Source organism: Ursus americanus, chromosome X, assembly GCF_024610735.1.
Source record: "Ursus americanus isolate L20-20 chromosome X, mUrsAme1.1.p, whole genome shotgun sequence".
Classification (NCBI taxonomy): domain Eukaryota; kingdom Metazoa; phylum Chordata; class Mammalia; order Carnivora; family Ursidae; genus Ursus; species Ursus americanus.
The window spans coordinates 44742776-44768739 of record NC_142164.1 but is presented as its reverse complement, the minus strand read 5'-3'; the positions used below and the strand labels follow the sequence as shown (position 1 = coordinate 44768739).

Below are 25964 nucleotides of genomic sequence, written 5' to 3'. Positions count from 1 at the left end.
TAAGGAAGGCCAGAAAATTGGGTAGCTATTTCTATGCTCGATTGACTTCTAGAAAAAAAAAATAATGAAAAGCCAAATTAAATTAGTCCACAATTAAGTGCTATATGTGCTATATTAAGTGCTATATGTGAAAGCCAGAGGGTTTCATTCATAGCGTATAAAGAGGCCCTCGTCTTTTCCAGGTAGACGGTAGAGAAATCTGAGGACCAGGCCTAGGACTTACGGAAAGCACGCTTCAAAGAAAGTTAAAATCCCAACTGAGACAAGTCTGCTATGCCAAGATCAGGACCCTGGTTAGGAAGGAATGGGACCCTGGCACATGGGATGGGGACTTCTGGATTGACATCCCTAAAAATCTTGTATCCTTAGATTTTCCTGGACACCTTGAGCATTCAGAAGTGTCCCACTCCTTCCTGTTAAGGGCTAGTGCTTCACCTTGCTCGATCCTGCAGAGCCCTTTCTCCTGTAATATAGTATGTGTTTCCCTCAGAATCTGCCCCACTTCCCATCTTGGCCACTGGGCCTATATATAAAGTTAAGTCACAGCATACCTTCACTGGGGATGTGATGGGCCTAAGAAGGAAGGAAAGGGACTACCCCAAGAAGAAGCTACAGGACCTAGCCAGCATGTACTAACAGGTGCTGAGGGGGAAGCACAGGACTGAATTCTGAGGGCCTTGATCAGGGAAGCTGGAATATAAAATTGAATAAGGGAAAATTGTTTTGAGAGTTCTCTCCCAAAATACAGTATTTAACATCCTGGGAAAGACCCCAGGAGATCATGTAAACTCAATACTAGAATGGCTTCTCAGAGTGCGGGGGCGGGGGGGAGAATTAAGTGAAGTATAAATGCCAAAGTTGTTATAGCAGATGGGGGAGAAAGGATTAAAGGCTCAGGGAAGTGGGAATGATAAAATAAATATATTATGTGTGTCCAGAAAACCCTCTGGAGGACTTTGTTCTGCAGGAGGACCCAAAAGGCACACTATTTGCTAAAGCTATGAGGAATGCACTGGTGAGAGCAATGGCAGCTTTGCTAAGAAGTTCAGTGCTGGCTCGGCTCTGCAGGCCAGGGCTCAGAGTAGGAGAGGGTGTTACAGGATGAGGATCACTGATAGAAACAGTGATGGCCTGACCATCAGAAGTCAGGTGGACGCAAATACCATACTGCACTGCCGGGTCAGAGTGATGGGGGGGATGCTGATCTGCAGAGAGCTGTGGGGATGGTTAATAGAACACAATGCTCCTGGTGAATGGATGGTTAAGAGGTAGTTAGTAGATTATGTGGTCAATGTAACATAGTGCCCTGGGGAAAATAAGCAGCCAACAATCTGTGCTTAACATGAACAACCAAAAGAAATCAAAGATGGTCAAGAGTCTGAAGGACAGTAAAAAGTCACAATTCCTTGCTCAGCTTCTGATCCTAAGTCAGTGTTTGAACCAGGGTGCGCTGTTTGAAGGGGAGGCTGAAGGAGAGGCTGGGGTGCCCAGGAAGAAGAACCCTATAACATATGTGTAGTAATGATTTCTCTAGTCCTTCTATTTATGTGTGTAGTTGTATGCAGGGAAAAGAGGAATACCCAAACATTTTGAGGACCAATGGACACTGGTTATGAGTTGATACACCCAGAGACCTAAAATGTCATCGTGTCCCCCTTCTTAGAATAAGGGCGGATGGGAGCCTGGTATGAAGTGGACTCCTGGCCTGTGTTGGGTTCACAGTGGCTCCAGTGGGTCCACAAACCTACCTGATGGCTATATTCCTGTTCTCTGAATGTATAATTGGAATAGACGTTTTGGTAGTTGGTACAAACCTTACATTGGTTTCTTGACCTGTGGAGTCAGAGCTATTTGCAGATGAAAAGTGGAAGTTTCTGAAACTGCCCTCACCTTCCTCGGCCAAGATAATAAATGAAAACATATAGCATCTTGGGGAGGATGGCAGAAGTTAGTGCTGCCTTTGAAGACCTAAAGAATGCTGGGATGTGGTCCCCATCATTTCTACATTTAATGCACCAGTTTGGGCCCCTGCGAAATGTGGGCAGAGCCTGGTAGATGACAGACCATTGCAAACTCAACCCAGTAGTGATACAAGTGCGGCCACCGTGTCAGATATAATATCTTTGCTAAAGCAGAATAACATGACCTTAGATATCTAGTAATTAGCTATTGATTTGGAAAATGTAGTTTTCCATCCCAACAGAATAAAACATCAGAAAAAGTTCATATTCATATAGGACAGACAACAGGATACATTTATAGTTTTTCCTCAAGGGTCTACTAACTCTCCTGTCCTCTGTCATATTACACTCTGGAGATATCTGGACCATCTGAATATAATACTAGTCCACTCTGTTAACATCATGCTAATTAGACCAAAATGAGTAAGAAGTGGTTAGTACATTGGAGGCCTTGGTGAGACACATGTACTCTTCATGGTGGGAGATAAACCCTCCAAAGATCCATGGGCTGGCTACATTAAGTGCAGGTTTTCGAGGTTGAATGATCTGGGGGGCACGCCAGGAGATCCCCTCCTAAATTAAAGGACAAATTATTGCATTTTTCGCCTTCCCAACAAAGTAGGAAACTCAACGCCTGGTAGGCTTCTTTGGGTTCTGGAAACAGCACATTTCACACCTGGGATTACTTTTTCTACCCATATACTGGATGACACAAAAAGCTGACAGCTCTGAGTGGAGCCTAGAGCAAGAGAAGGTCCCATAGCAGGTCCAGGCTGTGGTTTCAAGTAGTCCTGCCACTTGCTCCATACAATAGACAGACCCTATGGCATTAGAGGTATCTGTGTGGGCAAAAGATGCCACATGGGGTTTTTGATAAGCCCTAGAGGGAAAGTCAGAACTTAGTCCAGAATTTAGGTTCTGGAGCAAACCATGCCATACATGGTGGAGGATTATATAGCTTTTATAAACAGCTCCTAACAAGCTACTGCATCCTGATAGAGACAGAATGCTTGACCATAGGACATCAAGTGGCCAGGCAGCTAGAACTGCCCATCATGAACTGAATGCTGTCAGATCCACCAAGGTGTAAGGGTGGGCAGGCCCAGCAACCAGATGGAAGTTTGACACACAGGATCAAGCACAGGCAGGACTAGAGAACACAAGCCCCTACACAATCAGCAAGAGCAGATCCTCCATGATAGCAGATCCTCCACTGATGATGCACTAGCATTATTCACTCACCATCCACCTGTAGCCCCTTGGGAGATCTCTTTTTTTTAAAGATTTTTATTTATTCATTTGAGAGAGAGAGAGTGACACAGAGAGAGAGAGAGAGAGAGAGAGAGAGAGAGAGAGAGAACGCACAAGCAGGGTGAAGTGTAGAGGGAGAAGCAGACTCCCCGCTAAGCAGGGAGCCTGATGTGGGGCTCCAGGATCATGACCTGAGCCGAAGGCCAACGCTTAACCTACTGAACCACACAGGTGCCCTGGGAGATCTCTTGACAAGCTGACTAGGAAGGAAAAGCCCAAACATTGTTCTTAGATTGGTGGGCTTGGTATGTGGGTATCAGCAAGTATAGCAACTCCAGCCTGAGAAAGCCGTGGTGACCAGGAATGAGGATCTGGGTCATACCACCAGGCAAAGCACCAAGACCTTAAGACTGATGGGGATCTATAATTGTTACTGGAAGGCTTTGAGACCAGCTGCAGTATTGAGGGGTGTAGTGTGTCCTAAGTTTCTCCTAGGAAGAGAGACCCATCAGACTCCTGGAAGAGCTGATCCCATAATTCAGTGAAGTGGATCTGGGAGGCACAAGGGGTGGACTGTAGTGGACACAGCAATGCCTTGCCCAGAGCTCCCTTTAGCAGTTGAGGCCTTATTACTTCAGTTGTTAGGAACGCTGCCATCAGAGAGTGTGTGGCTGCTGGCCCACTTTCGGGATTGCATTAGCTGAGAGTTATCTTGCTTCATGTCCCTTTCTCAGAGTGGCTCACGTCCGGTGACTCACTGATGCTGTGTATAAAGGCCTGGCCCTTTTGGCCCTAACTATGGTAGTTTTGGAGTTTCATTCTGTCTTCATAATTCACTCTAAAAATGCTGAGGCATTCCACTGATGGTATGCTAAAATTTGATTTATCCCTTTTTTCATTCCTGCTGCTTTCCTCCCTTTCTTTCCATAAATGTTGATCCCAGGAGCACTTCCCAATAAACCTTCTTTACTCTAATCTTTGTCTCAGAATCTGCTTCCTGGAACATCCAATCTGTGACAATGCTTTATGCATGTTAAAGCTATCTGTCTATCATCTATCTGTCTATCTGTATCTATCTATCTATCTATCTATCTATCTATCTATCTATCTATCTATCCTGTTCACCCTAAAATCAAGAGTAATATGAGTTGTTCAATATTGTAAAATGTTCTTTAGCCTCTCTCTGCAACTGTGCAAATACTGCACTAATTTTTTATTGCCTCTGGAGCCACAGACTGGAAAATAAAGACAGGCAAGAAAATGGGCACTATTGGGGAATGATAGTTTGTTCAACAGAAACCTATTGCATTTGTGTTATCTGAGGAGGCTTTGACAAGTTAGCTTGTTTTTTCTCTTCCATTAAGTGCTTCCACCGCTTGAATCTTCCCTGCTTTCTGAAATAATGTCTGTTTCTTGGGTCAGTAGTGACACAATCCACGCATGGTCATGGCATTTGGACACAGTTGACTTTTATTTAGAAGATAGAGGGAAACAGATGTGGAGAAGTATGTTCCTGGAGCCTGAACAGTACTAGTCAAAGTGCAGATGTTTAGAGTTATAAGTTGCACTGTGCCAACAATGAGCACCAGATCCTGTGTGACATAGGCACCCATGTGTTATTTAATGTGTGTGTGTGTGTGTGTGTGTGTGTGTCTGTGTCTGTGTCTGTGTCTGTGTGTGAGAGAGAGAGAGATGCAGGACCCCTCAAAACATGGGATTTAGAGAGGGTCCCTCATGCCCAGTTCTAAGGGTAAGGCTGAGGCTAGGATAGCAGTGGATGACATTCCTAGATAATTTGGAGAGTTAAGTGGTCTTATAAACTAGTTCTGGGTTCCCCTGTGGCCCCACAACCTGATTCTTACTCTAGTGTTGTAGCAGACTCAGGGCTCAGGGGTTGGTTTAAGGTTTTGGATTTAGAGGCCTTGCTGGGTCATGGAAGAGTTTAACACCACTTTTTGAAAATGAAAATGCAGTTCTTCTTGGGAAAAAGGCCCATTTCTGGGAAACACATAAACTGATTGACCCTTAAGGCAGTGTAGTATAGGGGAGAGAGTACGATCTGGAGTAGAGGATGAGGCAGCAAGGCTATTAACATTTCTCTTTCCCTTTTATTTTTCAAACATGAAGGAGCATATTTGAGAGGGAAAGGGAATGAATCTGGTTTAAACTATTTGAATTTGAGGTGCCTATGGGATTTTCAAGTGGAGAGGTTCAGTGTTTATTTGAAAAGTGTGGATCTAGAGCTCAGGATAAAGGTCTGACTAAAAATATGTATTTTAGGGGTGCCTGGGTGGCTCAGTCTGTTAAGCATCTGCCTTTTGGCTCAGGGCATGATCTCAGGATCCTGGGATCGAAACCCCGCATCGGGAATCCCTTCTCAGCGGGGAGTCTGCTTCTCCCTCTGCCCTTCCTTGTGCACTCGTGTGCTCTCTATCTCAAATAAATAAATAAAATCTTTTTAAAAATACGTATTTTAGATGATAACTGAAGCCAGAGAGTGAGTCAGGTAGCCCCAGCAAGGGATACAGATTGAAAAACCAAGGACAGAATTCTGAGAAAGCTCAATACATGTGGGACTTGGACAGAAAGGAGTGCAGAACTGAAATGGAGGATATGGCCTCCCATCAATATTACAGCACGTATCTCTATACATTCTTTTTCTTCCCTTTAAAAAAATTGCGGCAAAGTACACAAAATATTTACCATCTTCACCACTTTTAAGTGTATGGTCCATTGACATTAAGTACATTCACATTGTTGTGTAACCGTCACCACCATCCATTTCCAGAACTCTTTCATCTTTCCAAACTGAAATTCTGTACCCATAAAACACTAACTCCCCATGATCTCCTCCCTCAGCCCCTGGCAACCACCGTTCTACTTTCTGTCTTTATGAATTTGACTACTCTATGCATTTGACTACCTCATATAAGTGGAATCATACAATGTCCTTTTGTGACTGGCTTATTTCATTTAGCATAATGTCCTTATATTAGTCTGCTTGGGCTGCTAGAACAAAATACCACAGACTGGCTGGTTTAAACAACAGACACTTCCTTTCTAACAGTCCTGGAGGCTCAGAAGTCCAAGATTAGGTGCTGGTAGATTTGGTTTCTCTGACAGCTCTCTTCCTGGCTTGTAGACAGCCACCTTCTTGCTATGACCTCACATGGCCTTTCCTTTGTGTGTGTGCCTAGAGAGAGAGTGAGTGAACACTGGTATTTCTTCTTATAAGGACACTAATCCTGTCAGATCAGGGACCCACTCTTATGACCTCATTTAACCTTAGTTACTTCCTTAAAGGCCCCATCTCCATATACAGACTACACTGGGGGTAAACACTTCAACTTACGAATTTTGGGGAGATGCACACATTCCATCGTCCATAATAATCCTCAAGTTTTCTGTACATTATTTACACGGAATTGGAGTCCTATTCTATGTTTAGTTCCAGAACATGGTTTTTTAAAATGTAATTTTTGTAGTTACAGAGTACTGTAAAGCTTAGAGCAGCAACAAGAAAAATCCACTAGAAATTTCCTTCATCCTTTCCCAGGCCAGATTTCTGTTACTCAGAGACAATCACTTTGAAATCTTTTAACTGTTTCTTCTGGCATCACCTCCATATTTCTAAATAGCTGATTTACACTTTTATTTCTTGATTTTTAATTTTTATATATCAGTTATGACTTCCTACAATGGAAAGATTCAATTATCTTATACCTCCCACTCCATATATAACCACACTTTTCCCACATTCTCCTAATATATTGTTGTTATTTATTAAATCAATATTAAGTGTTTATATTTTGTCTGTGTAAATATTATTCAAAGCTGAACCATAAGAAGGAATAATTAAGAGCATAGAAGCCACCAGACAGCTTCGCTTCAAATCCTGGTTTTGTCACTTAATAGCTGTGTGATCTTAGGTAAATCTCTTAATCTCTCTCTCCCTCGCTTTCCCTATATTTAGAATGAAAATAACAATATCTATTTTATTTATTTATTTTTTAAAAAGATTATTTATTTATTTATTTATTTTTGCGAGAAAGAGAGAGAGCGAGAGAGAGGACGAGCGAGGGGGAGGGACAGAGGGAGAAGCAGACTCCCCGCTGAGCAGGGAACCCAATGCAGACTTGATCTCAGGACCCTGGGATCATGATGTGAGCCAAAGGCAGGTGCCCAACTGACTGAGCAACCCAGGCACCCCAACAATATCTATTTTATAGGATTGCTGTGATAATTAAATGATTAAGCACTCAGTAGTACTTAGAAATTGGCATATATTATTGTTATTCCTTGTATATATTTTCACTTCCCTTCAATTCTGTTTTTGCTTCATGTATTTTGGGGCTTTGTCATTAGGTCCATATACATTTATAATTGTCATATCTTCTTTATAGATTGACATTTTCATCATTATAAATGGCCCTTCTTAGTCTCTAATAACAATGTGTGTCTTAAGGCCTAATTTTTCTGGTATTAATATAACCATTCCAGGTCCCTTTTGGTTACTGTTGCATGGTATAACTTTTTTATCCTTTGATTGCCAACCTGTTTGTGTCTTTGATTCTAAATGTCTTTTGTAGGTAGCATAGATCATATTTTAAAAATCCATTCTGCAATCTCTGGTTTTAAATTGAAGTGTTTAAGGGGTACTTGGCTGGCTCAGTCAGTGGAGCATGTGACTCTTGATCTTGGGATTATAAATTCAAGCCCTACATTCGGTGTAGAGATTACTTAAAAATAAAATCTAAATAAATAAATAAATAAATAGGAGTGTTTAATACATTTATATGTAATGCAACCCCTGATAAGTTATAATTTATATCTGCCATTTTGCTATTTGCTTTCTTTTCTTTTCTTTCACAGTAACATTTCATTTTTTATTTAAGCAATTAATTTAAATTGAATGAATTAACATATAGTGTATTATTAGTTTCAGAGGTAGAGGACATTGGTGCATCAGTCTTATATCACACCCAGTGCTCATTACATCACTTGCCCTCCTTAATGTCCATCACCCAGTTACCTCATCCCCCCACCCCCTCCCCGCCAGCAACCCTTTGGTTTCCTATGATTAAGAGTCTCTTATGGTTTGTCTCCCTCTCTGATTTCATCTTGTTTTATTTTTCCCTCCCTTCTCCTATGATCCTCTGCCTTGTTTCTTAAATTCCACATATGAGTGAGATCATATGATAATTTTCTTTCTCTGATTGACTTATTTTGCTTTGCTATTTGTTTTCTATATGACTTATGTCCTTTTTGTTCCCCTGTTTCTCCACTCTTGCCTTCTTTTATGTCAAGTAGATGTTGGCTAGTTTACCATTTTCATTCGCTTGTCATTTCTTTTATTATATTTTAAAATATATTCTCTTAGTAGCTGTCCTGGGAATTACAACGAACGACTTAACAAATCGAGTTCAGATCAATACCAATTTAATTGCAAATCTTTGTTCCTAATAGCTTCATTCCCTACCCACTCCTTTGCATTGTTATTATCATATAAATCGCATCTTTATACACTGTATGCACATCAACATAGATTTATTCATATTGCTTTATGAAGTTTTCTTTTAAATCAAATAGAAAAAATAGAGTTACTACAAAATATATTTATACTGTCTTTTATGTCTCCTATATAGTTGTATGTATTTTAACCCTTTGTTGAGAGCTGGATATTTAGGTAATATAGCAACCCTGGATACTGATGCTCCTCTCAGTGGTCATTTGTTTGTTTGTTTGTTGACTTGGTGGGACTAATTCTGTGAAGTTTATTCCCCCCCACATACTCGTAGTGTGCATCTCTGATGTCCTGGCTCAGGTCTTTTCCCCTTGTTTTTATCTTTTAGCCTGGCTACTTAGGTTTTGCCTGTGGGTTAGCATGTCACTTATTGGTCAAAGGTTGTGCTTAAGTTCCCTCAGTTAGATATTTACCCTTTATCATTAGATATGTGTGTAGCTGCTCTCACGTTTCAGTGAGTTCACATAGTTTGCCTCTCTCCCATTGAGCTAGAGACTAGTAGCTTGGAGTTTTCTTCTCTAATTGTTCCTGAAAGGATATAGCCTTGGACATTCACACATTCTTTCAGACTGCCAAGGATGACTGTGACTTTATTTTTAATCTTGGCTTTCTAGGATTTGTCCCTGGGTCAGAGTAGCTTATGATTTAGTCAGCGCTTGGTCAGAGGTTGTGTTTAAGCTCTTTGTGCCAGTGAGGCTTTTGCCCTGTGTTTATGGGTCTCTGTGTGGCTTGGGGAATCCCTTCAAGCCTGTTCCATGTCTTTCTCTAATTTTCCTAAAAGGATGCAGCCTAGCATATACACACAGTCTTCCCGATCCCCACAATTTTATGTGATCTCAAGAGGGCTTTTATTGGTTGTCTCTTTCCCTGATTCTCTCTAGGAAACTTGTGACTGCTCTAACATTTTTCTTATATTAGTGGTACTAGCCTCTCCACCAAGATCTCCGTTGTTTTTTGACAATGCTTGTCAAAATGCATGGAATTTTCTAGCACCTTTTCCAAATTATTTCAATTCCTTCAGGCAGAGCTGCAGCATTCCTTATCCATGTGTCCTGCCTTTCTTCTTGGGAAGAACCCTTGAACCACTGCACCGGAGCTGAAAGCAGGCACCTGCTTTTACCTGAGTGACACTACTCCTGCTCTGTGAGATGGTGCTGGGAAGGGATAGCAGCACTTCCTGATCTTTTTGGCTTGCCCCTCCTAGAATAGAAAAATTATTTGAGGATATAATTGTTAAACATTTCCCAGATGTTTTAAACATCATCAATTTACAGATTCATGAAGGTCAATAAATCCTGAGCAGGATGAACTCAAAGAAAACCATGCCTAGACACATCTTATGAAACTACTAAAAACTAAAAGTAAAGAAAAAATGTTGAAAGTAGCTAGAGGAAAATAACACATTACTTATAGGAGAACAACAATTTGAAAGACCTTAGTTTTCTTATCACAAACAATGAAGGTCAGAAAATAGTGGAATAAAAACATTTTTAAAGTGTTTAAAGGAAAGAATTGCCAAACCATAGTTATACATCAAGAATGGAGATGTAATAAAGATGTTTCAGATGAAGGAAAACCAAAAGAATTTGTTGCCCACAGACATGTTGTAAAAAAAAAAAAAATGCTAAAGGAAGGCCTCCAGCCGAAAGGGAAATGATACCAGGGGGAAATCTGGAATTCAGGAATGAAGGAGAGGCAATAGATAGGGTTAATATCCAGGTCAAAAACAAAAACAAAAAACTTCTGTTTTTTGAAAACAGTAACGACACTGTATTATTCCCTACTGCTGCTGTAACAAAATATTGAAAATTCAATGGCTTAAAACAAGACACATTATCTTACAGTTCTGGAGGTCAGAAGTCTAAAATGGGTTGACAGAGCTATGCTCCTTCTGGATGCTCTAGTGGAGAATCCATTCCTTGCTTTTTCCACCTTCTAGAGGCTGCTTTCATTCCTTTGCCCATCACCCCACGTCACTCTGATGTGTGATTCTGTCATCACATCTTATAGGACTCTTCTGCCCCCTTATAAGGGCCCTTGTAAAAAAAAATTTTAAAAAGAACGCTTGTGATTACATTGGACCCATCCAGCTAATCTAGTATAATCTCCCTATCTCAATATCTTTAACTTAATCACATCTGCAAAGTCCTTTTTGCCATATAAGGTAACTTAGTCACAGGTTTCAATATGTAGACGTCTTTGAGGAGACATTCTTCTTCCTACCACAACATCACCAAGGATCCACTAATTTTTAAAAATAATTTAAAGTGTTCCAGAGCATAGGAAAAGGTGGAAATCTACCCAGTTAATTCTATAAGGCTTCATAAGACTTATACCCAAACAAAGAGGAATAGAACTAAAAAAGTAAACCAGCGGTCAATCTAAATGATAAATATAATGCAAAAGTCCAAAATAAAATATTATCAAATTCAATATAGCATTGTAGTAAATAGAATAGTGATAATGGTCCCTATTTTTTGTGCTAGCTGTATTAGATTAGCACCAATATTATGGAGGCTATGCATGGGCTGAATAACATGGACTTCCACTTACTAAGGTTGATCTTGTACTAACACTGCTAAGTGCCCAAACCGATAAGAAAATAAGATTATGAAGAACCATTCAATACAATAAGATAGTATTTCCTGGGGGTACCAGTCAGCCCCATGGTGGTAGGATTATTATATGGGACACCTTTCATCATGGTGAGAACAGAAATTTTTCTTCATGGAAATAAATATTCTGGACACACATTTATCTGCTTTGCTCATGATGATTCCTAAGTGCCACCAGAATGCCTTAATCATCATCGGGTTATCCTAGGTAACAGTATTGTCTCTGACCAAGAAACTCATTTCATGGTAGATGAAGTACAATAATGGAGCTGTATCCAAAGATTCACTAGTCTATTACTTACTTCATCGTGCAAAAGCAGCTTGCCTGATAGAAAAGTAAATGAATTACTGAAAGCTTAGTTATAGGATCAGATGTTCCATGTTGAAAGTGCTATACTACAAGAATACAATGGCTGCTTTAGAACCAGTGGCCAATATATGGTGGTATTTCCCTCATAGTGAGGATACACAAGTCTGGGAATGAAGGGGTGGAGGAGGGAGTGGCCCCTCTCACTATCACACCAACTAACCCAATAGAAAAAAAAAAATATTTTTGTCTCCACAACTTTGGGCTCAGCAGGTTTGGCGGTTCTATTTTCCAAGGGATGAATGTTTCCCCAGGGAATAAGGCCATGGTTCCATTAAACTGAAAGCTGAAACTGCAACCTGGCCATTTTGGTTTCCTTATGCAATTGAACTGACAGGCAGAGAAAGGGGTTACTGTACTGGCTGGAGTGATTGAGTTACCAAGCGGGAATAGAGTTGCTGCCATACAATGAGAATAGGAGAAGTTTGCTTGGAGACCATTAGGGCACCTCTTAGTACTCAGTGGCCCAATAGTTCTGGTCAATGGGAAAATGCAGAAATCCAATAAAGATAGGATTGAAGGTTAGAGTCACTACATCAGGGTAAGAACTATGAAAAGCTAAGGGGCATATGAAATGGATTATTGACTTTGTCCTCATGACCAGCTACAAAAGGAGCTGTGGCGGCTAGGTGTATTTTTGCTGGTAATTATTTTTTTCCCTTCCTTTCTCTTATATATGAAAAATACTGGAGATGGTTGTTATAAATTAGGTTTCAGGTGGAGAGTATGAATTAACATTACTTTATGACAGTATAGAGGCTGATGGGTCTTTTTGTCCTTTCCTCCCTGTTGGAGATGAGTTTCTTTATTGGAGTAAAGGGCAAGAATGGACGCTGAGTGGCTAAAGGGGTGGACTGTGTTGGTGATCCTTTATTTTACCTCATCTGCTGATCAATTTCCCATCCCTTGGTCCTGTCCTATGCCCTGGGAGGCTGACTTCTATGGATTGTATTCTCTAGGCACCTTTCGTAGTTGGAGTCTCTTTGGATTTGGCCAATGGAATACACTTAAAGAATTTTGGAGGAAGAGAGAAGACAATTTTTTTTTCTTCCCTGTTCCCTCACTGATTTGGGCTGTGTTTTATTGGCAGTGACTGCCAATAAGTATACTGGCAGTGATGGGCCGAGACTTCAGCTCCTGCAGAAGGTCCCTCTGACATGGCCCTAGTTCTCACCAAGAAGTCCCTCAGGCTTGAGGGACAAACACCAGAAGCGTTCTCATAAAAATTAGGAAAAAGACAAGGATGCAAGTTTTTTCACAATTATCTAACACTGTTCTGGAAGTACTACTTAATGCAATTATCTGAGAAGGGAATGTGATATTAATTTGGAAAGGGGGAGACAAGATGATCATTACTGCAAATGAAACAAGTCTAAGAGAATCAACTAAAATCTATTTGAAACTTTAGGAATTCCATAAAGAGGCTGGCTAAAAAATCAACTGCAAAACCCAACCACTTTCATATATAAAAACAATAAACAGAAAATGTAAGATAAAGAAAAGATTCAACTTACAGTAGCCATGGAGAAAAGTAAGCTACTTAAGAATACCCTTAACAAAAAATCTGCAAGACATACTCATTAATTCAAATATTTATTGATAACCTATAGTGTGCCAGGTGATGCTCTAGGAGTTATTATTTTTTTTAAATTTAGAAATGCTGCTGAGGAAAATGAATGAAGACAACTAGAAAAAATGGGTTCTTACGTAGAAAGATATTCTTTTTTCCTCAGTTTTATTGAGATATAATTGACATATAATGCTATGTAAGTTTAAGGTGTACAGTGTGGTGATTTGATACACATATATATTGCAAAATGATTATCATAATATGGTTAGTTAACACATCATCATGCCATATAATTACCACCATATTTGTTGTAGTTGTTGTGGTGAGAACATTTAATATCTACTCTCTCAGCAACTGCCAAGGATACAATACAGTACTGTTAACTATAGTCACCGTGCCGTTCATTTAGATCCCCAGAACTTATTCATCTTATAACTGGAAGTTTGTACCAACATCTCATTTCTCTCTTTCCCCAGCCTCTGGCAACCACCAATCTACTCTCAGTGTCTATGAGTTTGGCTCTTGTAGATTCCACATGTAAGTGATATCATACAGCACTTGCCTTTCTTTGCCTGACTTATTTCACTTAGCATAATGCCTTCCAAGTTTATCCATGTTGTTGCAAATGGCAGGATTTCCTTCTTTTTATGAATGAACTACTATAAATAGATATATTTACATATATAATATATAAATATAATATATGTATTTTAATTCAGTCATCCATTGATGAACATCTTGGTTGTTTTCATGTCTTGGCTATTGTGAATAATGCTGCAATGTACATGGGGGTACAGATATCTCTTTGACATAGTGATTTCATTTTCTTCAGACAAATACCCAGAAGTGGAATTACTGGATCATATAGTATTTTTATTTTTAATTTTTTAAGGATCCTCCATACCGCTTTCCATGGTGGCTGTACCAATCTACATTCCCACCAACAGTGCACAAGGGTTCCCTTTGTCTTTACATCCTCACCAGCAATTGTTCTCTCTTGTCTTCTTAATAATAGCCATTCTGACCTGTGTGAAGTGGTAAGATAGTCTTATAAAGATGCCAATTATCCCTCAATTAGCTTATAAATTAAGTGTAACCTAAATTGAAATAAAGACAGGATTTTAGGGGAATGTAACAAAATAATACATTTTATGTCTAAATAAACACATGTGAATAGGCAGGTAAATTATGAAAAAGAGTGATTAGAGAGGCTTTACCCTCCCAGATATTAAAACATATTATGAAGATACTATAATTAAAACAGTTTGGTACATAAAAAGAAAAAAATAACAGATTCAAGGAACATAATAGAGAATCAAGAAATATATCCAAATATATGTGGATATTTAGCTTATGATAAAGGTGACATTTTATTTATTTATTTGTTTGTTTCAAGTTTTTACTTAAATTCTAGCTAGTTAACATATAGTGTAGTATTAGTTTCAGGAGTAGAATTTAGTGATTCATCACTTACATGTAACATCCAGTGCTTATCACAGCAAATGCTTCCTTAATACCTATCACCCATTTAGCCCATCCCCTGCCCACCTTCTTCTATCAATCTTCAGTTTGTTCTCTATAGTTAAGAGTCCGTTTTATGGTTTGCCTCTCTCTCTTTTTTTCATAAAGGTGACATTTTATTTTTATTTAAAGATTTTATTTATTTATGTGACAGAGAGACAGCCAGCGAGAGAGGGAACACAGCAGAGGAGCCCGATGTGGGACTCGATCCCGGTACGCCGGGATCACGCCCTGAGCCGAAGGCAGACGCTTTGACGACTGCGCTACCCAGGCGCCCCAAAGGTGACATTTTAAATCAGTGAGCTAGAGAAAGATTATTTGATAATTGGCATTGGACAATTTCCTAACTATTTGGAAAAAAATAATTCCATGTGTTCAATAAAGCTGGAGAAAATGTATTCACAATAACATTGAGATGTTACTTGCTGTATTCACCATTTTGACATTTATACAAATGGTTCAAAAGTAATGGTGGGGAAAATTGCTGGTGCCTTACTGGTAACAAAGGCAATGCCACCAAAAAAATTCCATATGAGCCAAAAATTTAAATACTAAAAAATGTACATAAAAATTAGAAGAAAATACAGGCCTTCCCAACCAGGACACACAACCCCAAAAATGTAAAGAAATAATTGATAAATTTTGTATCTTAAAGATTTAAAAATTCCATACTGCAGAAGTCCAAGGAAAATTATAAACTGGGAATATATTTATAACACCTATGACAGTCAAAGAGCTCATTTCCTTGATATACAGAAAGTTCTTACGCATTAATAAGAAAAAGACAAAAAGCCTAATGGAAAAATGGGAAAAGGCAATTCATAGAAAGAAAGATACAAATGGTTAACAAACCGAGGAAAAGATGCTTAATTTCACTTATAATTAAAGAAATTGAACGTTTTTGGAGCAGAACGTGGAATATATATATCACAACTTAAGAGGTGAAAGTTGGCAACATGGATATAATTTAAAATGAGTATCTACTTTGACCCAGTGATTTCACTTCTAGGAATTTATCATAAGAAAATAATGCCACAATTGTCAAAATATATGTGTATGAAGGTTTCCACTTTAGCATTTTTGTAGTAGACCAAGATTGAGAAGAGGCTAAATATCAATCAATCAATCAATAATAGATTGGTAAATTTTTGGTAAATCCATACTATAGAATATTTTTGTATCTGATAAAATAACGTACACAATATATTAGGTGAACAAATAGTTTGTATTCTGTGACCCAAAATTATTAGCTCTATGTGTATATACATATAATGTACCTATATATACATATAATGTACCTATATATCATCATCAATAAAACTTGGAGAGTCAAATGAAAAGTTAACAGTGACTTTCACAGGATTTATCCTAGGATTGAAGTATATGGGTTTTCATGGTGGTTATCAGAAAGGTGGAGAATTTGAACATTCTTATTTTCTGCTCCCATCCTTTCCTAGTTTATTCTTGCTTTCCTTCATCTCAGCTCAAACTTTCACTCCCTTTCCCCCACAAGAAAGTCTTCTTTGATCCCCAGACCCTCCCACTTCCCACTTCTTTTACTATATTAATAATGTTCCTTTCATTCATGATATATTTTTTTTGGTTTGTATGCATGTGTGATTATTTCATTAAGGTCTTGTTTCCACCATGAGAGCAGAATCAGAGTCTGTTTGCTCACCAACATATTCACAATAAGCACAGGATTTATGGCAATTCTCCCTGGTCCCCTCTTCCTCCCAATATTATGATGTGGACAATTGAATTTTTCTCAGTCTTATATAAAGGGTTATGTAAGTGCAGCTTTTATTTATTTTTAAAGATTTTATTTATTTGAGGGGGGCAGGGAGAGGGCATGAGCAGGGGGAGGGGCAGAGGGACAAGCAGACTTCCCGCTGAGCAGGGAGCCCAATTCAGGCAGGGGTTGGGGGGCTGGATCCCAGGACCCTGAGATCATGACCTGAGCTGAACTCAAATGCTTAACTGACTAAGCCACCCCAGCGCCCTAAAAGTGCGGCTTTTAGACCTCACCCCCCACGCACACAAAACCAGAAGGAGAACACATCAGAAACAAACAGCAAACTCACACTAAATGGTGAAATATTAGGGGCATTCCCATTTACTTCAGGAACAAGGTTGGGAGGTCCTCAATCACCATTATTCAACATAGTTCTGGAGGTTCTGGTCAATGCAGTACATCCAGAAAATGAAAGAATAAGAGATATAAATATTGGAAAAGAGGAAATTAAAAAACCATCATTAGCAGATGATTATGTATGCATACCCAGAAAAACCAAATGTATCAACTGAAAAACTATCAGAAATACTAAGAAAGGTCACTAAAAATAAATATATCATAATCGTTTTTCCTTAGATAGGCAATAACCTGGTAGAAAACATAATCGTAAAAGGAATGCCATCCCCCAAGACAACAAAACAATAAAATACCTAGGAATAAACTTAGCAAGTAATGAGTATAACCTACCTGAAGAAACATAAAATTTGTTGAAGATCATAAAAGTCAACATAGACTCAGTTTTTAAAGATGATGTCAGTTCTCAAATTAAAGTGCAGATTCATTGCACTTTATGTCACTAAACGTCAACCATTTCGTTCTGTGTATTGTTCAACTTGGAACTTGACACATGCGTACATATACTTTTTGTATTTGCATAAAGAAAGGTGGAAATTGTCAAAAGTGGTTGGTGGTGGAACAGGAATTGCAGGGCACTTTCACATTCTACCTTATACATTTCTGCATTGTTTCCACATTAAAAAAAATAAGAAATGTATATAATAAGAGAGAGGCAGAGAGAGAAAGGAAGAGACTGATTTCTACTCAGGGGATATATCTTTTTTCCTAGGCAAGTAGTTCTTCATTTTTTTTTAAGTCATAGAATCTGATGAAAGCTGTGACCCCTCTCCCCAGTAAAATAAACATACGTATGTGCATAACTTGGACACAAGTTCAGGTACCGCACAGAGGCGGCAGGTTGAGAAAGCCTACTCTAGGTTCATCAGTATGGTCAGTGGGGAGACTCCCTGGGCCCCTGGCATACATTTGGCTTAGGGGGCAGCAAAGCGGGTGTGGGCTGCAGGCAGCGACCCTGCAGCAAGGCTAGGTTCTCCCTGGGTGCCCCGTGGCAAGGAGGCCAGAGGTAAGAGGCCCAGCTGGCTGCACCGCCCAGGTCAGGTGGTAGCAGCAGCAGACAGCGTTGAGCAAGGTTAACTCAGGCGCCATGAATGAGGAATGAGGGCAGAGCGGGCCGACCTGGGCGCTTCCCCCGCCAGCAATCACTTTTTCTTCGCGGAAACCCACAGCTGCAGGGCTCTGTGGCAACAGCAGTCCCTTCTATGTATCCCTGAGTTACATCTGTGCGAATTCGGGGGAGGGAGGGAGAAAGCGAAGAAGCCAAAGACAGTTACTCAAGTTGGTCCCCTGAGTAAAGGTGGCATTTACCATCTTGCTCACCTGTCCTTGTGTACTTCTAGAGCGAGCGACAGAGTCAAGTGGCTGACTGCACGGAGGAGAGGCTTTGGAATACAGGAGAGGCAGGAGGGCAGCACCTTCCTCCCTCCCTTTTTGACAAAGCTGAGAGATCAGACCGTTTCTACATTCCTCACACCCTCAGCTGCCTCGCGGTAGTGGGCTGGAATCTAATCTAGGGGCAGGTGTTCAGAACAGCCATCAAATCACAACAGGTTCGTGCAGCATTCCGCCAAGACTTTGGGACTTTAAATACGTGTCTTTCTTTAATCAAACAAGACAGGATTGTGTTGCTTTTGTTTTTATCAAATTGTAAGTTGATCTCTAAGTAGAAAAACTAGTAGATCATTTACATTAACTGGCCAAAATTATACGACTAAAGATTAGATCTCTTTGTGGACTAATTCATAGATCGGATGAAAAATTTGTTTTTAATTTTAAAACCGGTTAGTATGTTTTGAAAGCTGCCACTGGGTTATAAGCAGTAAAACATTTTTCTTGTATTATAAATACATATAACGTAATTAATGAGGCCTTTTCGGTTTTCCTTCCCACTTAAATCCTCCACTCAAATGCAAATAGCATCATTTTATTTTCTCAATATAAAAGGAATGCATTACTGATTTTAAAAAATGAACTGGAAAGTTTAAGTAAGACACTCCCACTACGTACATTCTTTTCTGGGATCTTTCCTCCCATTTCATATAAGGGTGCAGGGAAAATGCTAGCCCTTCATGGCTGGGTGTGGGGGAAAGTAAGAGAAGGGGAGAAGCAATCGGACAGGGAGTAGAGAAGGGAAAAAAACGATCCCTCAAAGAGGAAGCAAAGAGCAATAGATAAGGGAACAGATGCAGTTTCCCCCTGTTAACGGGAGAAAGGCAAATTCCAGCCACAAGGAGCAGCTCTCCTCAGTCTCTGGGATTGGCAGAAGAAAATGAGTGGCAGGGCCTGATGTAGCCAGGAAGAAAAGGGGTGGGTCGGCTCCTGCCGCACTGCTGGTGGGAGTGGTAATTGGGGTCTTGAACTCACCGGTGACGTGGCCCTCACGTGAGCAGGAGCGGCGTTTGCAGACGTCCTTCTAATCCTAGTCCTGGTTTGGTCCGGTTACCAGCTCCTTATTGCCCCGAGGGCGGGCGGGCCTGTAGCCAGGGAAGCAGGAGGAGGTAACTGCCCGCATCCCAGCAGGTCTGTGTGTGTGGATGGGCGCTGCCTGGGGGATCCGTGCGGTGCGGGTGGCGGAGGGTGGAGACCAAAGAGGGACAAGGCCCTGCTTTCTCCACAGCCTTGCACTAGCCCTGGCCCTTCCAAGAACAAAAATGGTGGACGTTGGGGTCCGGATTTCAGGGAAGAACCCAGACCAGGAGGGAGGAAATCTGAAAACTTTGGCACCCAGGGCCTTGAATCGGGAAGGGCAGATACTAAGATTCTGGCCCTGTGTGCTGGCCCATCTACCAAGTCAGAATCTTGGGCTGTGCGTTTGTCATTGCCCATGTCTTTCAGTAGGGCGCTGTAACACTCAGAGCAAGAGAGTAACGAATCTGCTCCGAATCCCTGCAGGTCTGTGTAAAGGTGGGCTTGCCCCGCAGTCCCCGGAGGGGTGGGGGTGGCTGAGGTCCTTGACTTAACTTGGGCCCATTTCTGACTCCAGCTGTCTTCCTGTTAAAAAGGATGTGACAGTGCCTACAGGGAAAATGGCAGTCGTTGGGGGTGGAAATGCCTCGGGGAGGGGGCTCTTTTGCTCCTCAGGTTTTCCCTCCTCCCTCGCCCCGCCTCCTCCGTTTCCAGTTGTTCGAAAGGGGTGTGGTTTTCGCTGGGAAAATGGCCGGCTGCTGAGGGTGGGGGCTGCGGGAGTGGGTGAATGGATGCCGGGCAGGAAGAGGGCTGATGTCAGCGGAGTCCTGAGAAGTGGGAGTAGGGGTGAAAGACCAGGGGTGAGAGGCCAAAAGATGAAAGCCGCTTGACAACCAGGATCCTGAATTTGGAAAAGCTGGTATTTGGGACTCTCTGAAGGGCTGTTCTGTCCGCCCAACTGTCTCTGCCCTGTCGCTTGTTTGTGCCTGTGAATCTTGCACTTTAGGGCCAATTCAACCCTAGAAAGCAGGAAGAAGAGGAAAATTGCCCAGAAAAAGTAGGTCAGAGTGAGGGTGGTGGCACTATTTGGGGACCCCTGGGGTGGAGAATTGCGAAGACGGCAAACCAGAGTGGACCCATGGACTTCCTCCGCACCCCCCTCCTTTCCTCCTCTTTATTCCATTTCGGAGCTTTCAAAACAAAGTGCTGTGCAGGTAGCCCACAAAGAAGGAAGTGGCTGGGGGCGGAGTGTCACGAGAATCCTGAAGTGGGGGTGGGGAGGATCTTGCTTCAAGTTACTCTTTGGAGTACAGCGTCCAGGGTTTGCTCCGTGGGTCAAGCATTCAGTCCCAGAGTTATCAGTCCCTAGGTTTAGTGGAGGAGGCGGAAACTGCGGTAAGGGAGGAAGGAAATTGCTCCGGAGCAGTGGAAGTTGGTATAATGGGTGGAGGGAGGAGTGTCCTGTACCTCTGAGATGGTGGGGGTGGCGGAAGCAAGGGCGAGTTCGAAACCTTTGTGCATTTTTCCGTCTGTCTTCAGCGCTCTCTCCACCACCATCCATTTTGTTACAGGGAAAGGGCTGTGGCGTCACTTATGAAGGAAGTGACTGACCGGAGTGGGGTGGGATGGGGGGAGGATTGAAAGAGATAAAGGAGATGGGGAAGGGAGATGAAGAATTTCAAAGCCGCAGCTCTGTCACTGAGGAGTGGAGGGTAGGGCTACGCAGAACTGGGGCCAGAGATTCCGGAGAGGGAAGTGTGTCCCATCCAGGGTGAGGTCCTTCTGTCCCTTGAGCGTTCAGCATCCTCCTCCCCACCCCTTTGTATGCAGGTTTGCAAGACGCAGTGGACTTCCAGGCAAGGAAGAGAAGAAACTGCCTGGACCTGTGCGGGTGTATGTGGGGGTGCCACTACCCCCAGGACATCTGGAGGGGTAGGGGAGGTAGGGAACTGATTAGATACCTTACATGTAAGGTGCTGGGGGGGATGGTTGAACATGAGGTTGGAGAATCGGGGCGGGGTGGGGGGAAGGGGAGAGATTTCAAAATTACCTTCTCCGTGGAGGAAAGGCATTAGTGATCCAGCCCTGAGTCCCTCTTACGTCCTCATCCATTTGTTCGTCCGCAGTTCATTCTGTCTGCATGCAAAGGCACAAAATGGGGAGACTGATGCCTTAAATCTTTAATTCATTCCTAGGTTCTGGTGTATCTGCAAGCTGCAACCGGGCCTGTGGGCTGTAGCTGAAGACTCCGCCCCCAACACAGGAGCACTCCTCTGGGCCAGAGCAATCCCACTCTACCCTGATTAAGAATTTGGTTCAGACATCCAGCCCGGCCACCATGGGCCGTACTCGGGAAGCTGGCTGCGTGGCCGCTGGTGTGGTGATCGGGGCTGGCGCCTGCTACTGCGTGTACAGACTGACCTGGGGAAGAGATGAGAGTGAGAAAATCTGGGACGACGATGAGGAAGACGATGAGGAAGAAGCTAGTGATATTGTCGAGGCTGGGGTGGAGACTGGGAAGGGGACTAATACTAATGCTGGGGTGGGGGCTGGAGCTAGACTTCAGGGTGAATCAAAGGTCAAAGCTGAGGTGGGCCTGGAACTCCAAAGTGGTTCAGATGTAAAGGCAGAGGCCCATGTGGGGGCCCAGAGTGGAGGTGGCCTAGAGGCCAAAGCCAAAGCCCTTTTCAGCACTCTGAAGGAACAGGCAAGTGCAAAGGCGGGCAGAGGAGCCAGGTTGGGCACTATCTCTGGGAACAGGACCCTTGCACCCAGTTTACCCTGCCCAGGAGTCAGGGGTGGAGGCTGCCACCCCACCAGGAGTGGGGCTAGGGCTGGAGGTAGGGCAAGTGGAAAAACCAAGGGAAAAACCAGAGGTAAAAGCACCAGGACTCCAGCCACAGCATGGCCTGTTCGCAGGGGCAAGTTCAACTTTCCCTATAAAATTGATGATATTCTGGGTGCTTCTGACCTTCAAAAGGTTCTTAACATCCTGGAAAGATCAAATGATCCTTTTATTCAAGAAATAGCCTTGGTCACTCTGGGTAACAATGCAGCATATTCTTTTAACCAAAATGCCATTCGTGAGTTGGGCGGTCTTCCAATTATTGCAAAACTGATAAAAACGAAAGATCCTATTATTAGGGAAAAAGCTTACAATGCCCTTAATAACTTGAGTGTGAATGCTGAAAATCAGGGAAAGATTAAGACATATATCAGTCAAGTGTGTGATGATACCATGATCTGTCGCTTGGACTCAGCTGTGCAGATGGCTGGACTAAGACTGTTAACCAACATGACCGTGACTAATCATTACCAACATTTGCTTTCCTATTCTTTTCCAGACTTTTTTGCTTTGTTATTCCTGGGAAATTACTTCACCAAGATTCAGATTATGAAACTGATTATAAACTTTACTGAAAATCCAGCCATGACGAGAGAGCTGGTCAGTTGTAAAGTACCCTCAGAATTGATTTCCCTCTTTAATAAAGAATGGGACAGAGAGATTCTTCTCAATATCCTTACTCTATTTGAGAATATAAATGACAACATAAAAAGTGAAGGGCTTGCATCATCTAAGAAGGAATTCAGCAGAAGTTCCCTTTTTTTCTTATTCAAAGAATCTGGAGTGTGTGTTAAGAAAATCAAGGCATTAGCAAATCACAATGATCTGGTGGTGAAAGTAAAAGTCCTAAAAGTATTGACCAAACTCTAACTGGGAGTATGTCTGAAACAATATCGAGATAATTTTTAGTGTGCACTGGGAACAATGCATTTTGTAAATTCTTTGTTTTCCACTGTGCTTACATGGCAAAGATCCTTTCAGCTCCTACTTTGGAATAATGAATCAAGGGTCATCAACAGTGATGTTACTTGTGGTGGCTGGTTTTAGTCTGGACCATTTTAATGATTTAATGAATACTAGAGCTTGTATAAAGAAAGCATTTATTGATTCCATCTTGCTACCTAGATTGAGATATTTTTTACTCTTTCCTCTACCTAAACTGACAGCAGACTAATCATAAATAAGCTACACTTTTGTATTGGTTTACATTTGTTAATCTTAGACTTGTGTTTCATCAATAAAATCGTATGTTTTAACCAGCAAAAAACAACAACAAAAAAACCTGACCACGTCCTTGAGTTTATGATCTATTTGGAAAGTTAAGGTGTGTGGGAACAAAACTATACTAACAAGGCTCTGATCATGGCCAAACCCTTCCCATCTGTGTAGAAACTTCTGCAGGCAGTCGTGCTCAGGCAAAGTTGTACAGAGGAGGGGGACACTTAGGTAAGTTGGGCTTGAAGGATAGCCTAAAAATGGGGATGTTTGGAGGTCAGATGGTGACTTGGGAGACAGATTCTGTGTTATGTTAAATACTGTCATGGCACAAAGTAGCACTACTGTGTTTACTGGTATTAGATAGACTTCTTTCCCCCATACTTCGGTATCTCTGAAGTTACGACGCATCTTACAGTTGATGGCACCTTAGCATTGTCCCATACTTGGATTAGAAGTATAGTTTTCCTTTCGTAGCGGTATGTAAAGTAAGGATGCATCTAAAAATCAAAGGCATCTTAGATCAGTGAAATTCTGTTTCTAGTCAATGAGAAAAATGTAAAAATGCATTTAATACTTAAAAGGTGTATTTGCTCCATAATAAGTACGTCGTTTTGGACCGATAGAGGTTTTGCAGTAGTTTGAGCTAAGGAAACTGGCAGAGGGCTGAGGGGGAGTCATCAAGCTCCCCCTGCTGAAGGAATGTTAAGTCAAGGGGACCTGCTGTTGTATCACTACTCTACTCATATCGCAGATTGTGATTTAGAACCAACAAAGCAACATTTAATCAATCTCATTAGATTCATGTTGATTTAATTTTTAAGTTTTATGGCTTGAGTTATTTTTAACTTGTGAGTTTTTTTTTTGTTTTAAACTTTATATGACAGTAAAGGTCGGTAGACTATGCCGCTCCAAAATATGCCCCTCTGGCATAAGGAGCTAAAAGCATTTGGCAAGTAGCAGGTACCAGAAAGGCACTCCGACCTGGCCTTTTCTTCCTAAAGGCAGGAGATACAAATCCCATGTGAACATTGTCTTCCCTATACCAGGAGGAAAGACACGTTCTTCTCACCAGAGATGGGGAGTTGAGGCTGAGAGAATTCTGTACAAACGGATCTTGTTAAAATAAATTTTGTCGTCCTTTAGTCTCCCCATATTTAGTTACTTTTACACAATTGCCTGCCTGCCTTCAACCTACTGTGTAAGCGCTTAGATTTTGCCACTCGTTTCGATCTTCATTCCCCTAGGAGGGCTCCTATGTCACATAAAACTTACGTTAAATAAATTTGTATGCTTTTCTCTTGATTATAGTGATAATTTCAGACAAAACTAGAAGCCCTTGAGTTTTCTCGTTTTTAAAGAACAGTGTTACTCAAATTTGATAAGCAACACATTTATGGACAAGACGTATATTATAGAAGAAAAAAGTGGGTGGTGCCTAATACTTGTCAGACACTTACTGGCATTTTATATGACTCCTACCCCCTCCACTGAGTCTCCTCAATGATCCTGTCAAGTAAGTATTATATTTTTATTGCAGAAGCAATGAGACTTGGAGAACTTAGGTAAGTTTCCCAAGATCACTCTTAGTAAGAGGTAGAGCCACTAGCCTTCCAAACTTGAGCAAATTGATTGCTTTAAAATCGCTTTGTATGGAACCAAATGTCTGTATAATGCCTCTATTAGATACTCGACACAAAACTCTGCTTGATGAAGACACAGATGAAGATGATATTCTTTATGTCGAGTCCATAACTTTGTTTCCTCAGACAGGATCTCACCACCCTCCACAACATATTCCTAGCGAGATCAGGAAAGGGTAAAATCCTCTGTTCAGTTACCATCTGCTTCCAGCCCCAGGCTTCCATATACTTGCCTTAATGTTGTCTATATTAGATAAGAGGGTCAGGAACCGGTTGGCTTCAAGTTGTTGCATATGGTGACCCTGTCGAATCACATACAAGTGGAGACTCATTTGACACTAGTTTTACAGGTGGGTGCGGGAAAAGGCAGCTAACGTTTTTCTTGCTCTATTATTAGGTCGAAGAAAAAGATTGGGGAGGGGAAGGCTAATCTACTTAAAATAAATTGAATTTGAGGAATCTATGTGATATCCAGATGGGGACAGCCTATTGTCATTTGAATGTATTCAGCTGGTACTCAGAGGGGGAAAAAAAAAAAGCTTTGGGAGCCACCAGAGGATGAATGGTAATTGAGGACATGGGAGTGGATGTGATTCCCGGAGAGGAGGTACGGAGTGTAAGAGTGTAAGGAACTGTGGCAGCTGGGGAGAGAAGCACAGAACTGAAACTGAGTGTGTACCCTTTCAGACACTTTTCCTATCCGTATTTCTATATATTCTACACGTAAAATCAGATGATACTGTGACTAGATTTTCGGAGGCTGATTTAAAAGTTTTCTGATTTTCTCCTAAAAAACATTCATTGGAGATACTTGAGAAAATAGGGACAATGAGACTTGTTTTCTAACTCAGATGTGTAGCTTGGACATCTAAAAAAATATTCACAGGGCGCCTGGGT

General features: G+C 41.4%; 1 protein-coding gene across 11 annotated transcripts in view; it reads left to right on the top strand.

Moving 5' to 3' along the window:
- The window catches only part of ARMCX1 (armadillo repeat containing X-linked 1), a 37380-nt gene extending 11742 nt beyond the window's left edge, over positions 1–25638 (top strand). Inside the window, exons 3-6 of one of the 11 annotated variants that reach the window (XM_087859882.1) lie at positions 13765–13825; positions 14964–15091; positions 21195–21305; positions 21560–25638. In XM_087859882.1, coding sequence (XP_087716008.1) covers positions 21703–23079 — 1377 coding nt within the window. In that variant the 5' untranslated portion in view covers positions 13765–13825; positions 14964–15091; positions 21195–21305; positions 21560–21702 and the 3' untranslated portion in view covers positions 23080–25638. Of the gene's footprint in view, positions 1–13764; positions 13826–14963; positions 15092–18899; positions 19479–19510; positions 20422–21194; positions 21306–21559 lie in introns of those variants that run through there. The other 10 variants (XM_087859885.1, XM_087859883.1, XM_087859890.1 and 7 more) reach the window with 10 other exon arrangements.
- The last annotated feature ends 326 nt before the right edge of the window (positions 25639–25964 follow it).